The 16,864-nt window shown below is 43.4% G+C and overlaps 1 protein-coding gene across 2 annotated transcripts in view; it reads left to right on the top strand.

Annotated features, from left to right (window-relative positions):
* Positions 1–16,864, top strand: part of EPM2A (EPM2A glucan phosphatase, laforin) — a 135,378-nt gene that overhangs the window by 106,749 nt on the left and 11,765 nt on the right. For both annotated transcript variants that reach the window (XM_075339511.1, XM_075339510.1), the window contains one exon: positions 8,789–9,030. In XM_075339511.1, the coding sequence (XP_075195626.1) occupies positions 8,789–9,030 (242 nt within the window). The remainder of the gene's footprint in view (positions 1–8,788; positions 9,031–16,864) is intronic.

Below are 16,864 nucleotides of genomic sequence, written 5' to 3' on the forward strand. Positions count from 1 at the left end.
GTTTCGATCAGAGACTGATCTTAGATTCGGTGAGTAATATCAAGCTGCAAACACGTGACTCCAAGCAGTAATTCCAAGCAGTCAAACACGCTGTCACACAGGGTAGGAGCGCAGTCTTGACTGCAACCAATCACAGACACTGGGACTGCCAGTGGGCGGGGGAAGCAGTGCATATGCATGAGGGTAATGAGCGGCCACGGAAGTAGTGTTACAGCGACTGGTAAGTATAGCATGCCTGCTTTATTCCTATTTTATTTCTTTTATTTTCCTTAATTATCTGGATGGCCAGATCTTGGCAGTTACCCGGAGTTCCCTGAGAGCTTCGGGTCTGGGATCGTGCACGGGTAATAGGTATCCCGCATGCATCCGAACTTTTACAATCCGGGTTTGCCCATCACTATATTGGAATAAATGTTGATATTGGTTCAAGAATAAATGTGGATTGTTGTTCATGGGAGAAATTTAAGACATCCCCTGAAAATAAGCCCTAGTGCATCTTTCGGGGAAACATGAGATATACAGTTAGGTCCAGAAATATTTGGACAGTGACACAAGTTTTGTTATTTTAGCTGTTTACAAAAACATGTTCAGAAATACAATTATATATATAATATGGGCTGAAAGTGCACACTCCCAGCTGCAATATGAGAGTTTTCACATCCAAATCGGAGAAAGGGTTTAGGAATCATAGCTTTGTAATGCATAGCCTCCTCTTTTTCAAGGGACCAAAAGTAATTGGACAAGGGACTCTAAGGGCTGCAATTAACTCTGAAGGCGTCTCCCTCATTAACCTGTAATCAATGAAGTAGTTAAAAGGTCTGGGGCTGATTACAGGTGTGTGGTTTTACATTTGGAAGCTGTTGCTGTGACCAGACAACATGCGGTCTAAGGAACTCTCAATTGAGGTGAAGCAGAACATCCTGAGGCTGAAAATAAAGAAAAAAATCCATCAGAGAGATAGCAGACATGCTTGGAGTAGCAAAATCAACAGTCGGGTACATTCTGAGAAAAAAGGAATTGACTGGTGAGCTTGGGAACTCAAAAAGGCCTGGGCGTCCACGGATGACAACAGTGGTGGATGATCGCCGCATACTTTCTTTGGTGAAGAAGAACCCGTTCACAACATCAACTGAAGTCCAGAACACTCTCAGTGAAGTAGGTGTATCTGTCTCTAAGTCAACAGCAAAGAGAAGACTCCATGAAAGTAAATACAAAGGGTTCACATCTAGATGCAAACCATTCATCAATTCCAAAAATAGACAGGCCAGAGTTAAATTTGCTGAAAAACACCTCATGAAGCCAGCTCAGTTCTGGAAAAGTATTCTATGGACAGATGAGACAAAGATCAACCTGTACCAGAATGATGGGAAGAAAAAAGTTTGGAGAAGAAAGGGAACGGCACATGATCCAAGGCACACCACATCCTCTGTAAAACATGGTGGAGGCAACGTGATGGCATGGGCATGCATGGCTTTCAATGGCACTGGGTCACTTGTGTTTATTGATGACATAACAGCAGACAAGAGTAGCCGGATTAATTCTGAAGTGTACCGGGATATACTTTCAGCCCAGATTCAGCCAAATGCCGCAAAGTTGATCGGACGGCGCTTCATAGTACAGATGGACAATGACCCCAAGCATACAGCCAAAGCTACCCAGGAAAAAAACCAAAGAGAAAAATTGCATGAAAAATACCCTGACTATAAATAAATAAATTGCAAGTGCTTAATAACAGGGTACTTAGTGTATACATTTTTGCAAAAAGGTAAAAAGCTGTCTCACCTCGTCACGGTGTACCCATCTGAGACAGTCCCTAACCTACTGAAGTTAAAAACATTATCCATACCTGACTTGTGTCATGTCAAACTCCAATATGAATGGTGGCAAGTGGTCAGCTGTGTCCCAGATTAAATACACAGTGAAGTGAGACGCAATTAGTTGTTCAGTCTCAGTATTAGGAGGGCTGCGCCCCCAACTTGCAAAAAAGCAAGATAACATACAAAAAACACAAAAAACCTGAGCTGAAACAATGTTCAGTAAACATGCAACATTAAGCATGTGAATTGCAGCCTTAAGACTAGAAAAAAACCAAAGAGAAAAATTGCATGAAAAATACCCTGACTATAAATAAATAAATTGCAAGTGCTTAATAACAGGGTACTTAGTGTATACATTTTTGCAAAAAGGTATACACTAAGTACCCTGTTATTAAGCACTTGCAATTTATTTATTTATAGTCAGGGTATTTTTCATGCAATTTTTCTCTTTGGTTTTTTTCTAGTCTTAAGGCTGCAATTCACATGCTTAATGTTGCATGTTTACTGAACATTGTTTCAGCTCAGGTTTTTTGTGTTTTTTGTATGTTATCTTGCTTTTTTGCAAGTTGGGGGCGCAGCCCTCCTAATACTGAGACTGAACAACTAATTGCGTCTCACTTCACTGTGTATTTAATCTGGGACACAGCTGACCACTTGCCACCATTCATATTGGAGTTTGACATGACACAAGTCAGGTATGGATAATGTTTTTAACTTCAGTAGGTTAGGGACTGTCTCAGATGGGTACACCGTGACGAGGTGAGACAGCTTTTTACCTTTTTGCAAAAATGTATACACTAAGTACCCTGTTATTAAGCACTTGCAATTTATTTATTTATAGTCATTGTATTTTTCATGCAATTTTTCTCTTTGGTTTTTTTCTAGTCTTAAGGCTGCAATTCACATGCTTAATGTTGCATGTTTACTGAACATTGTTTCAGCTCAGGTTTTTTGTGTTTTTTTTAAAGCTACCCAGGAGTTCATGAGTGCAAAAAAGTGGAACATTCTGCAATGGCCAAATCAATCACCAGATCTTAACCCAATTGAGCATGCATTTCACTTGCTCAAATCCAGACTTAAGACGGAAAGACCCACAAACAAGCAAGACCTGAAGGCTGCGGCTGTAAAGGCCTGGCAAAGCATTAAGAAGGAGGAAACCCAGCGTTTGGTGATGTCCATGGGTTCCAGACTTAAGGCAGTGATTGCCTCCAAAGGATTCGCAACAAAATATTGAAAATAAAAATATTTTGTTTGGGTTTGGTTTATTTGTCCAATTACTTTTGACCTCCTAAAATGTGGAGTGTTTGTAAAGAAATGTGTACAATTCCTACAATTTCTATCAGATATTTTTGTTCAAACCTTCAAATTAAACGTTACAATCTGCACTTGAATTCTGTTGTAGAGATTTCATTTCAAATCCAATGTGGTGGCATGCAGAGCCCAACTCGCGAAAATTGTGTCACTGTCCAAATATTTCTGGACCTGACTGTGTGTGTGTATATATATATATATATATATATATATATATATATATATATATATATATATATATATGTGTATGTGTATGTGTGTGTATATGTACGTATATAGAAAAAAATATAAATGCAACACTATGATCTAAGATTTTTTATATGTACACAAAAGGCCTTTTTCTCTCAAATATTTTTCACAAGTTTGTCTAAATATATGTTAGTGAGCACTTTTCTTTTGCTGAGATAATGTAATGCTACGTCCCTGCTCTCCTCCTCCTGCTTGGACACGCTGTCACTGACCGCTGCAGCCAGCTTCCTCCACGCTGCCCGACGTCCCTGCCTCTCCTCCAGGTGGGCTTCTCCTCCTCTTGCCTCCCAAGGCCTGTGCGTGACACACAGGGTCTTCGGGAGTACTCCTAGGGCATGCACGCCTGCTTCTACCTTCCTCTTAAAGGGCCATTGCGCCCTCCTATGAAGTGCCTCTCAGCCGATTACTGAGAGGCACTGGGTATTTAAGGCAGTTTCCCACTAGGGGAGTTGCCTGTTCAACACCATCAGTTTAGTTATGTCTAGCTAGTTGTCAGGTCATCCGTCCCGTCCTGCTTGTTCTGTCATGTCCTGCCTGTACCTGGCTGCCAGCCCGTCCTACCTGTTGGTATCTGGTTCCAGTCTTGTCCTGTCCATACCTGGCTACCAGCCCATCCTGCCTATTGCACCTGGTCTCAGTCCTGTCGTGTTCTGGCTGTACCTGGCTACCAGCCCATCCTGCCTGTTGGCATCTGGTTCCAGTCCTGTCCTGCCCATACCTGGCTATCAGCCCATCCTGCCTATGGGCACCTGGTTCCGGTCCTGACCTGTCCTGTCCGTATCTGGCTACCAGCCCATCCTGCCTGTTGGCGCCTGTTTCCAGTCCTGTCCTAACTGTACCTGCTGCCTGTCCATCCTGCCTTGTTGGTACTAGTAACTTTGCCTGTCCGTCCTGCCCTGCTGGTGCTAGAGACTCTGCCTGTCCGTCCTGCCTGTGCTGTCTGCCATGAGCCACCCTGGTGGTCCCTGTCTTTTTCTGTGTCTGCCCATGTCGTGTAGGACGGCTGCCAAAATCCCGGTCTTCTACCCCATGTAAGGGTAGGCCTAGGGTCTCCCTGTAGTCCAGTGGGTCCACGTCATCTCTCCACTTCACCATCCCCAGCGGCGAGCGTTACAGATAATCTATCCACCTCACTAGTGTGGCATATCAAGATGCTGATTAGATAGCATGATTATTGCACAGATGCGCCTTAGGCTGGCCACAATAAAAGGCCACTCTAAAATTTGCAGTTTTACAGTATGGGGGCGGGGCCTCAGAGGGTCGGAAAACCAGACCGTATCTGGTGTGAGCACCATATGACTCACACCGAAAAACTCACAGGTTGAGTCAGCTCACCCTTGTACGCTCTTGCATTCCGTTCCTGCTTCAGCTTGGAGATACAAGCTGTGTGGCGTGCGGCAATAGGAAAAACGAACAAGGTGTTTTTTCTTACCAACTTCGCTCAGCCATTTAAGAGGAGTGGAACAACATTCCACAAGTCAAAATCAACAACCTGCTCAACTCTATGCAGACGAGTTGTGTTGTACTGTGTGAGCCATATGAACAAAGGGTTTTTTTTCCTGCGATGCACCACGGACTTGAGGACTATTTCAAAATTGCTTTTATTAAATAACAATCATTCCATTGGTCAACAGTAAAATAACCACTCCACACAGGGAGGGGGACACGTGCTACGCGTTTCAACCACCATAGTGGTCTTAGTCATAAACTGAAAAGTCCCATGTTCAAAGGACTTACATGCAATTTCCCTGCTCCGAGATCAGGTGTCTGGGAAATTTTCAGAGGTGATTGTCATATAGATCTGCTCTAGTGCAATACCTTCTAATGTCCCATAAACCTAAATTCAATATACTGAGGAAAAACAAACAATTCATACATCTCATCAATAATTAAACATCTATCCAATAATCATACATAATTCTTAATCCAAAGTGAATACAGTATATTCAATGAAGGGTATTCCAATTATTTACAAACGTATCAAATTTATTATGTGTGTCTTATACAAAGAGGGACGCCAATAAAATATTCCACAAATACCTCATCATAGTAGGGTTTACCAGAACGATTCAAATCTAAATGAATATTTATTTGTTCGAAAACCTTAAATTTACAGATATTCAATCATATTAATATACTGACCTTATATGGAAAAGACCTTATAGATTTAAATTATCAATCATACACCTCATAATGCATACAATTCACCTTATAAAGCCATACAAGATACCCTGATGTTACATGAGGACTGGGATGACGGGCAAAGGAAGAGAAAAAAGGAAGAAAAAGAAACCCACCAAGAAAATGAGAAAAAAACAAACAAAAAAAAAACGGGAGAAAGGGCTGAGACTCTCCCGGTTTTTTGTTGTTTTTTTTCCTCACTTTCTTGGTGGTTTTTTTTTAATTCTTTTGTTTTCCTCTTCCTTTCCCCGTCATCCCAGTCTTCATGTAACATTAGGGTATCTTGTATGGATTTATAAGGTGAATTGAATGCATTATGAGATGTATGTTTGTTAATTTAAATCTCTAAGGTCTTTTCCATATAAGGTCAGTATGTTAAAATGATTGAACATCAGTGAATTTAAGGTTTTCTAAGAAATAAATATTCATTTAGGTTTGATTAGTTCCAGTAAACCCTACTATGATGAGACTTACATGTAGATTATAACAGGATTTGTTAGGAAGCTGTGGAAATATATTTTTTTGCCAGTATTGAAGTGTATAATATGAGCAGACAAAGGTATTTGTGGAGAATTTTATTGGGAAATTTCACAGAAGCCTGACCTTGGTGCAGGGAAATTGCATATAACTCCTTTGAACATGGTACTTTTCAGTTCATGACGTAAGCGGGCTTTACACGCTACGATATCATTAATGAATTATCATCGGGGTCACGGTGTTTGTGACGCACATCCGGCTTCATTAACGAGATCGCAGTGTGTGACAATTATGAGCACCTTAAACGATCGCAAAAGCGGTCAAAATCATTTGCCGCGGAGAGGTCGTCCTGAAACAAAAAATCGTTCTTTGCTTATTAGCGATGTTGTTTGTCGTTCCTGTGTGGGACACCGCAGGAGCGACGAACATCTCCTTACCTGCCTCCACCAGCAATGCGGAAGGAGGTGGGCGGGATGTTACGTCCTGCTCATCTCAACCCCTCCGCTTCTATTGGACGCCTGCCGTGTGACGTCGCTGTGACGCCGCACGAACCGCCACCTTAGAAAGGAGGCGGTTTGCTGGCCAGAGCGACGTCGCAGAGCAGGTATGTGTGTGTGACGCTGCTGTAGCGATAATGTTCGCTACGGCAGCGATCACCACATATCAACCGTACGACGGGGTCGGGTGCTATCGCGCTCGACATTGCCAGCAAATGCCATGTCGCAGCGTGTAAAGCCCGGTTAAGACCACTATGCTGGTTGAAACGCATAGCACGAGTCCTCCTCCCTGCATGGAGTAGGTTTTTTACTGTTGACATATGGAATGATTTTTATTTAATAAAAGCAATTTTGAAATAAACCTCAAGTCCGTGGTGCTTCGCCAGAGAAAATAACCCCTTGTTCATTTGACTCACCCAGTACAACACATCTCGTTTGCATAGAGTTGAGCAGGTTGTTGATTTTGACCTGTGTTCCACTCCTCGTTAATGGCTGAGTGAAGTTGGTGTATATTGGCTGGAACTTAAACACGCTGTTGAATACACTGATAAAGGGCTTCCCAAACATGCTCAATAGATGACATGTCCAGTAAGTGTGTTGGCCATGCAAGAACTTGGATGTCTTCAGCTTCCAGGAATTGTGTACAGATCCTTGCAACATGGGACTGTGCATTAACGTGTTGCAACATGAGGTGACCATCATGGAAGAAGAATGGGCCTCATGATCTCGTCATGGTATCTCTGTGCATTCAAAAGGGCATAAAAAATGTTCCTGTGTTCATTGTCCATATCATACGCCTACCCATACCATAACCTCATCTCCATCATGCACCACTTGATTCAAAGCATTGACAGCAAACATTCACCCACACGATGCCATACATGCAGTCTGCTATCTGCCCTTTTGTGTATATAGAAAAAGTCATAGAGCTTAGAGTTCAACTCATGAAAAATGGGAGTAAAAATAAGTGTTGCATTTATAGTTTTGTTTAGTGTGTATTTATATTGTTAGTGCTGAGCATTAATGAGTACATCCCCCCTACTAATTTAATCAATATCTCACTGAATACAAGAATAATTTTCAAGATTTTGACTAGACTGAGTTTCTTAGAACATTTCTTTAACCCATAATATTAAGGCAAGATTAATAATAACTTTCATTACGAAATCTTCCATTTTACTCAAATTAGTTTATGCACATTTGAATATACCTCAGATCAAGAACTTCTCCAAATGTCCTGCTCTTTAGTGAAAGAAAAGATGCTACCATCACTCCGTCCCCTTGGTAGATATGCAGTTTTCTAACATGACAATGATCCAAAATACACAGCTGTTGCATGTCTGAAGAAGGTTCAGGCTGAAAGAGATTTGGTGGCCAACTAACTAAGGCGGGCTTTGCACACTACGACATCGCAGGTGCGAGGTTGGTGGGGTCAAATTGAAAATGACGCACTTCCGGCATTGCATGCGACATCGTAGTGTGTAAAGGCTCGATGATACGATTAACGAGCGCAAAAGCGTCGTAATCGTATCATCGGTGCAGCGTCGGCGTAATCCATGATTACGCTGACGCGACGGTCCGATGTTGTTCCTCGCTCCTGCGGCAGCACACATCGCTGTGTGTGAAGCCGCAGGAGCGAGGAACATCTCCTTCCCTGCGTCACTGCGGCTTCCGTAGGATATGCGGAAGGAAGGAGGTGGGCGGGATGTTTACATCCCGCTCATCTCCGCCCCTCCGCTAGTATTGGCCGCCTGCCATGTGACGTCGCAGTGACGCCATACGACCCGCCCCCTTAACAAGGAGGCGGGTCGCCGGCCAGAGCGACGGTTGCAGGACGGGTGAGTCCATGTGAAGCTGCCGTAGCGATAATGTTCGCTACGGCAGTTATCACAAGGATATCGCATCTGCGACGGGGGCGAGGACTATCGCGCTCGGCATCGCAGCATCGGCCTGCGATGTCGCAGCGTGCAAAGCCCGCCTAAGAGTAAATGTAAATTGTCAGATTTTCACTAATCTTTACATATTCCCTCTTAGTAAAATAATTATTCCAGTCAGATAACAATGCAAAACAAAGACAATGTCAAACAAGGATATTGGCAATAACTTAAAATACATATGCAAAGTAGAGACTGAAATGTTGGCTGTCATTATCTAAATGTTCAGCGTGAAACTGATTTGCACGCAATGTGAGCTTACAGTTTGCGGCTATATCTGTCTCTTGATAGAATATCTCTACATTTTGTTTCTTATGATTAGAATACTGCCTAATATCTATCTTGGAAGTTGTCCTCGGCAGCTGGAGCACATTACTATCAAGATGAAACATGAATTAGGAGTGACTGCTGTCCTGAACTTCCAGACAGAGTGGGATGTTATCCAGAATTCCAAAGGCTGCAATAAGTATTCTGAGCCCATGAGTCCAGACACCATGTTCAGGTTATATAAAGAAGCTGGGCTGACGTATATATGGATCCCTACCCCTGATATGAGTACAGAAGGTATGGGTCCAGATTTAGTTCATACATAATATAGCCACATGTTCTTCATGGATAGTGTGCCTCTAGTTTCAGATGAAATTTATGTCTAACCCTCCCAAATACTTTATTAATGGGGTTTTCACATCTTCAATATTCAGGAGTGTACTGCTCATATGTCATCTTCCTTCAGCAGCATCACAGCCGAATTTATATAAAGGATTGTACACAATGACAACTTTTAAAGTGTACCTCTAGTTCCAGAAAACTTATGATGCATAAAGAACATTTTTTTACAAATCTATATCAGCAAGGTTTTGAGTTCTGAGACCTTACTGTATGCTAGAATTAAACTATTTAGGCTCTTTAGAGCTTATTGCACCTTTAGCTTCAGTTTGGTGTCATTCAAGATATCCACCCCCCCACCACTCAGCCCACTGTCAACACTCACATTAAGGCCTAGGATACACGGCGAGAAAAACGGTGCGAGTGGAATGTGATAAAAAATTGCATTCCACTCGGACCAATATTACTCTATGGGTCAGCTCTCATGAGTGATTATTTTCTCAGTCCTAATCAGACCGAGAAAACAGTCGCAACATGCTGTGGGTGGAATGCGATCCTATTGCACTCGCACCCATTCAAGTCTATGTAAAGCGAGTGCAGTTCAAGAATCGCAATAGCCGGCAACGGAGGAGACAGAAAGATAAATTCCTCCCTCTCCTCCACAGCGCCGTCCCTCCCCTCCACAGCGCTGGCCACCCCTCTGCAGCTCTGGTCTGATCGCTCGATCGGACCACAGTTGCATGACCCTCACATGACACTCGGCTCCCGCTGTGCTGCGAGCTGAGCCGAGTGTCATGCGAGGACTCGCACAACCCGTGTGGCATCAGCCTAAGATTCTAAGAAATAGATACATATTTGGTATCACATTAAACAGAAAAATATGATTTGCACGTCACTTATACTGCTGACAAATATTTTTGAGAAACATATCCAATATATCATAGCAAATTTCATTCCCATGTAGTAAAAGTCAATAGTATTTATACTTTAAAATGGTGGCAATGAAAATGTAACAAGTAATATCATTCCAGATCACTGCCCGTGTACACATGCACAGTGATCAGCTCGCAAATTAGTTTATTTCACGACACATCTTCTTTGTGGGGTAACATTTTTTTTTGCTCCAGGCAATAATGCAAAATGTATGAAGATAAATGATCGCATTAACGATTGTTCATTTTCCTTATATAATTTGCACATTTTCAATAATTGTTGGAAAATTTCAGAAATTTACATTGAAAGTGTTTAAGGCCTTGGTACTAGAGGAACACATTGATGTAGTTGGAATTGCTCAGACATAGTTAGGCTCTACACATGATTGGTCTTCTAATTTTTTTACTGTTGTGCTCTTTCATAAAGACATGTAAAATAGTTGAGGAGGAGGAGTATGTCTGTACGTTAAGAATGATATGAAAGCAAGTGTGACAGACACACTTGAGTATCTTATGTCTCCTTTATTAGTCATAAGTTGTTAGTCATAAGGCTGCCCCTTGTACACCGGTTGGTACAGTAATGATTATGGGAGACTTTTAGTTCCCAGATATTGAATGGGGTCTTGGTTCTGTTTCAACTATAAGGCTATGTGCGCACATTGTGTAATTTCATGTGTTTACGCTGCATATTGCACTGCAACGTAAACGCATGCGTCCTGCGTTCCCAGCACAATCTATGAAGATTGTGCATAATCCATCTGCACGTTGCTTTTTTGAGCGCAGCTATTTGCATGCTGAAATTTTGATCCAAATCACTGCGCTTAAAAAAGCAACATGTCACTTATTTGGTGCGCTTTGGATGCTGCTCCCACTCTGTCTATGGGAGAGGCAGCATCCAGAGCGCATGAAATCGGCATCTATTCTGCAGAAACACAGCATCCATTACGCAGTGTTTCTGCAGCGATTTGAAGCGCACATGCACTGCTAAATCATTTTTTTGAGCATGGACGTGCGCACATAGCCTAAAGGGGATACAAATCCTCAGTTTATCAGTTTGTAATAGGGGAGTTTTTATCTGCCAGTTCATGGAAGACCCAAAACAAGATGATGCTCGTTGGATCTGGTAATTTTTAATAATCTTGTTAGAAATACCACTGTTCATGAAAACCTTGGATCCCATGACCACAATATAATTTAATTTTGCATACAGTGTAAAAAAACAAATTTGAGCAGGTAGGGCAAAAACATTTAATTTTCACAAGCCCAATTTCCTCAGGTTGAATGCTGCACTTCAGGACATTCACTTTGAACAACTACTGTCAGATAGTAATAGTGATACAAATGATAAATGGGAGCGCTTTAAATCTTTATCGAGCAGTCAGACTGCAAAATGTATTCCAATAGGTAACAAGTATAAATGACAAAAGATAAACCCCACTTGTCTTACACCTCCAGTTAGAAAGACTATTAATGACAAAAAAGGGCATTTAGAATATACTGTATGTCTTCGGGTTCAACTCAACCTTCCAAGAATTACTAAAAGCTGAATAGAATCTGTAAGAAAGTAATCAAATCAACTAAAGTGGAAAATTAATGACAACCAAGAAAAGCAAGACTGATTCTAAGAAATGTTTTAAATATATAAATAAAAAAACAAGATCCGCAGAGGTTGGTCCCTTAATAATAACGCAAAGTTGGTGACTGAGGATAATGAGGAAGGAAAAATTACCAATTTTTTTCTTTATCTTTGTATATACCAAAGAATAGAGAGTGCCTGATGTGCTCTTAATATGACATCTAATGTACAATGTAGATAAGGTCCAAGTGAAGATACAGTGCCTACAAGTAGTATTCAACCCCCTGCAGATTTAGCAGGTTTACACATTCGGAATTAACTTGGCATTGTGACATTTGGACTGTAGATCAGCCTGGAAGTGTGAAATGCACTGCAGCAAAAAAGAATGTTATTTCTTTTTTTATTTTTTTTTTTAAATTGTGAAAAGTTTATTCAGAGGGTCATTTATTATTCAACCCCTCAAACCACAAGAATTCTGTTTGGTTCCCCTAAAGTATTAAGAAGTATTTCAGGCACAAAGAACAATGAGCTTCACATGTTTGGATTAATTATCTCTTTTTCCAGCCTTTTCTGACTAATTAAGACCCTCCCCAAACTTGTGAACAGCACTCATACTTGGTCCACATGGGAAAGACAAAGGAGCATTCCAAGGCCATCAGAGACAAGATCGTGGAGGGTCACAAGGCTGGCAAGGGGTACAAAACCCTTTCCAAAGAGTTGGGCCTACCTGTCTCCACTGTTGGGAGCATCATCCGGAAGTGGAAGGCTTATGGAACTACTGTTAGCCTTCCACGGCCTGGACAGCCTTTGAAAGTTTCCACCCGTGCCGAAGCCAGGCTTGTCCGAAGAGTCAAGGCTAACCCAAGGACAACAAGGAAGGAGCTCCGGGAAGATCTTATGGCAGTGGGGACATTGGTTTCAGTCAATATCATAAGTAACGTACTCCACTGCAATGGTCTCCGTTCCAGACGAGCCCGTAAGGTACCTTTACTTTCAAAGCGTCATGTCAAGGCTCGTCTACAGTTTGCTCATGATCACTTGGAGGACTCTGAGACAGACTGGTTCAAGGTTCTCTGGTCTGATGAGACCAAGATCGAGATCTTTGGTGCCAACCACACACGTGACGTTTGGAGACTGGATGGCACTGCATACGACCCCAAGAATACCATCCCTACAGTCAAGCATGGTGGTGGCAGCATCATGCTGTGGGGCTGTTTCTCAGCCAAGGGGCCTGGCCATCTGGTCCGCATCCATGGAAGATGGATAGCACGGCCTACCTGGAGATTTTGGCCAAGAACCTCCGCTCCTCCATCAAGGATCTTAAGATGGGTCGTCATTTCATCTTCCAACAAGACAACGACCCAAAGCACACAACCAAGAAAACCAAGGCCTGGTTCAAGAGGGAAAAAATCAAGGTGTTGCAGTGGCCTAGTCAGTCTCCTGACCTTAACCCAATTGAAAACTTGTGGAAGGAGCTCAAGATTAAAGTCCACATGAGACACCCAAAGAACCTAGATAACTTGGAGAAGATCTGCATGGAGAAGTGGGCGACGATAACTCCAGAGACCTGTGCCGGCCTGATCAGGTCTTATAAAAGACGATTATTAGCTGTAATTGCAAACAAGGGTTATTCCACAAAATATTAAACCTAGGGGTTGAATAATAATTGACCCACACTTTTATGTTGTCTTGTTGGAAGATGAAATGACGACCCATCTTAAGATCCTTGATGGAGGAGCGGAGGTTCTTGGCCAAAATCTTCAGGTAGGCCGTGCTATCCATCTTCCCATGGATGCGGACCATATGGCCAGGCCCCTTGGCTGAGAAACAGCCCCACAGCATGATGCTGCCACCACCATGCTTGACTGTAGGGATGGTATTCTTGGGGTCGTATGCAGTGCCATCCAGTCTCCAAACGTCACGTGTGTGGTTGGCACCAAAGATCTCGATCTTGGTCTCATCAGACCAAAGAACCTTGAACCAGTCTGTCTCAGAGTCCTCCAAGTGATCATGAGCAAACTGTAGACGAGCCTTGACATGACGCTTTGAAAGTAAAGGTACCTTACGGGCTCGTCTGGAACGGAGACCATTGCGGTGGAGTACGTTACTTATGGTATTGACTGAAACCAATGTCCCCACTGCCATGAGATCTTCCCGGAGCTCCTTCCTTGTTGTCCTTGGGCTAGCCTTGACTCTTCAGACAAGCCTGGCCTCGGCACGGGTGGAAACTTTCAAAGGCTGTCCAGGCCGTGGAAGGCTAACAGTAGTTCCATAAGCCTTCCACTTCCGGATGATGCTCCCAACAGTGAAGACAGGTAGGCCCAACTCCTTGGAAAGGGTTTTGTACCCCTTGCCAGCCTTGTGACCCTCCACGATCTTGTCTCTGATGGCCTTGGAATGCTCCTTTGTCTTTCCCATGTTGACCAAGTATGAGTGCTGTTCACAAGTTTGGGGAGGGTCTTAATTAGTCAGAAAAGGCTGGAAAAAGAGATAATTAATCCAAACATGTGAAGCTCATTGTTCTTTGTGCCTGAAATACTTCTTAAAGGGGTGGTTCACCCATTTTTTTTATTGTCTAGATCGATATTATATTGAGAAACAATGTTTCTCTCAAATACCTTGTGTTGTCAATAGTGCCTGTGAGAGGCGCTATTGCAGACCGCTGCTCCCCGTCCAGTGACGTACCCGTCCAATGCTGCCTCGTCACATCCGTGCAGCCGGCTGCATTCTGAGCCCATCTGCTCCCTGCTCCCTCCTCCCTCACAGCACGTCTCTTGCTTGCAGCGTTCTGCGAGGAGGGAGGGGGGAGCAGGAGATGCGCGGTGCTGTGCTAGGAGGGAGGAGGGAGGAGGAGGGAGCAGATGGGCTGTGACAGCAGTGAAACACCGCTCACAGCTCAGAGTCTGGAAGACTGTAGCCGGCTGCACGGATGTGACGAGGCAGCATTGGACGGGTACGTCACTGGACGGGGAGCAGCGGTCTGCAATAGCGCCTCTCACAGGCACTATTGACAACACAAGGTATTTGAGAGAAACATTGTTTCTCAATATAATATCGATCTAGACAATAAAAAATATGGGTGAACCACCCCTTTAATACTTTAGGGGAACCAAACAGAATTCTTGTGGTTTGAGGGGTTGAATAATAAATGACCCTCTGAATAAACTTTTCACAATTTAAAAAAAAAAAAAAAAAAAAAGAAATAACATTCTTTTTTGCTGTAGTGCATTTCACACTTCCAGGCTGATCTACAGTCCAAATGTCACAATGCCAAGTTAATTCCAAATGTGTAAACCTGCTAAATCTGCAGGGGGTTGAATACTACTTGTAGGCACTGTGTATGTATATATATATGTATGTGTATGTATATAAAAATAATGTTCAGTAAACTTTCTTATAAATAGAAAGGTGCAGACATATGTTTATGACTGGAGGTTCACATTATAGAAGTTTGTTTGTAGTCTGTAACCGTGGGGACACATAACAACCAAAGAAAATGACATAGCGTAATAGTAAAATGATGTCTAAAGCCTGCTTTACACGTTGCAATTAGTTGTACAATCGCATTTGCGATGTGACACGCCCAGGTTGCATACGGGATGTTAAGAGATTGCACGTAGGTCGTTCATTTGCTGTCACACGTGCGTTAGCAGTCTATATTAAATTGATCAACTTTGTGTGCGATCCTTTAGATCATGTGTTCTGTGACGTATGCATTGGGCACCTTTTTTTTTTTTTTTTTTTTTTATTTATTGACTTGCCAAGCGTGTGTAATGTGTAGGGATGCGTTTTTACTATGTCATCTGCCAATTCAGCTCTGCTACATGGCCGCTAACAGCAAACACAGACAGCCATGTAGCAGAGCTGAATGGCAGATGACAGCAGACACAGAAAGAGCCGCACGATCAGAATGAACTCTAGTTAACTTCACACGACTTCATTGCCATGCTGCGGCTCTGTCTGTGTCGCGTCCTGATTAGCGGTCACTCGTGAAGGACTCACCGGTGACCGCTAATCCCCTGAGTAACTGAATTGAGCAGCCCTCTCTCATATACTCACTGATCCCTGATCCCCGGCGCAGCGCTGCATGGCGTTCACACTGCTCCGGCGGCTTTTACTATTTTGAAAAAGCCGGCCGCCCATTAAACAATCTCGTATTCCCTGCTTTCCCCGCCCACCGGCGCCTATGGTTGGTTGCAGTGAGACACACCCCCACGCTGAGTGACAGGTGTCTCACTGCACCCAATCACAGCAGCCGGTGGGCGTGTCTATACTGTGCAGTGAAATATATAATTAAATAATTTAAAAAAACGGCGTGCGGTCCCCCCCAATTTTAAAACCAGCCAGATAAAGCCATACAGCTGAAGGCTGGTATTCTCAGGATGGGGAGCTCCACGTTATGGGGAGCCCCACAGCCTAACAATATCAGCCAACAGCCGCCCAGAATTGCCGCATACATTATATGCGACAGTTCTGGGACTGTACCCGGCTCTTCCCGATTTGCCCTTGTGCGTTGGCAAATCGGGGTAATAAGGAGTTATTGGCAGCCCATAGCTGCCACTAAATCCTAGATTAATCATGTCAGGCGTCTCCCCGAGAAACCTTCCATGATTAATCTGTAAGTGACAGTAAATAAACACACACACCCGAAAAAATCCTTTATTAGAAATAAAAACCACAAACATATACCCTGGTTCACCACTTTAATAAGCCCGAAAAAGCCCTCCATGTCTGGCGTAATCCACGGACCTCCAGCGTCGCATCCAGCTCTGCTGCATGGAGGTGACCGGAGCTGCTGAAGACACCGCCGCTCACGTCACCTCCACGCAGCAACTGAAGACAGCCACGCGATCAGCTGAGTTGTCACTGAGGTTACCTGGATCCAGCGGTGGATGCAGCGGTGGCCGCGGGTAACCTCAGTGACAGATCAGCTGATTGCGCTACTCACCGCCGCTCCTGTCAGCTCCACGCAGCAACTGTGGTGAGTAGCGCGATTAGCTAGCTGAGCTGTCACTGAGGTTACCCGCGGCCAACGCTGTATCCAGTGACAGCGGGTAACCTCAGTGACAGCTCAGCTGATCGCGTGGCTGTCTTCAGTTGCTGCGTGGAGGTGACCGGAGCGGCGGTGTTTTCAGCACTACATTTTGTCACTAAGTCATTTATAACTAACAATGTTGTGTGTACTGAGGAAATCATCCTGCCCGTTTTTAAAAGTTGTTATAGTACCTGCCATTACTACCTCTTGTGGTAGGGCATTCCACAGTCTAGCTGCTCTAACTGTAAA

Source organism: Anomaloglossus baeobatrachus, chromosome 3, assembly GCF_048569485.1.
Source record: "Anomaloglossus baeobatrachus isolate aAnoBae1 chromosome 3, aAnoBae1.hap1, whole genome shotgun sequence".
NCBI lineage: Eukaryota > Metazoa > Chordata > Amphibia > Anura > Aromobatidae > Anomaloglossus > Anomaloglossus baeobatrachus.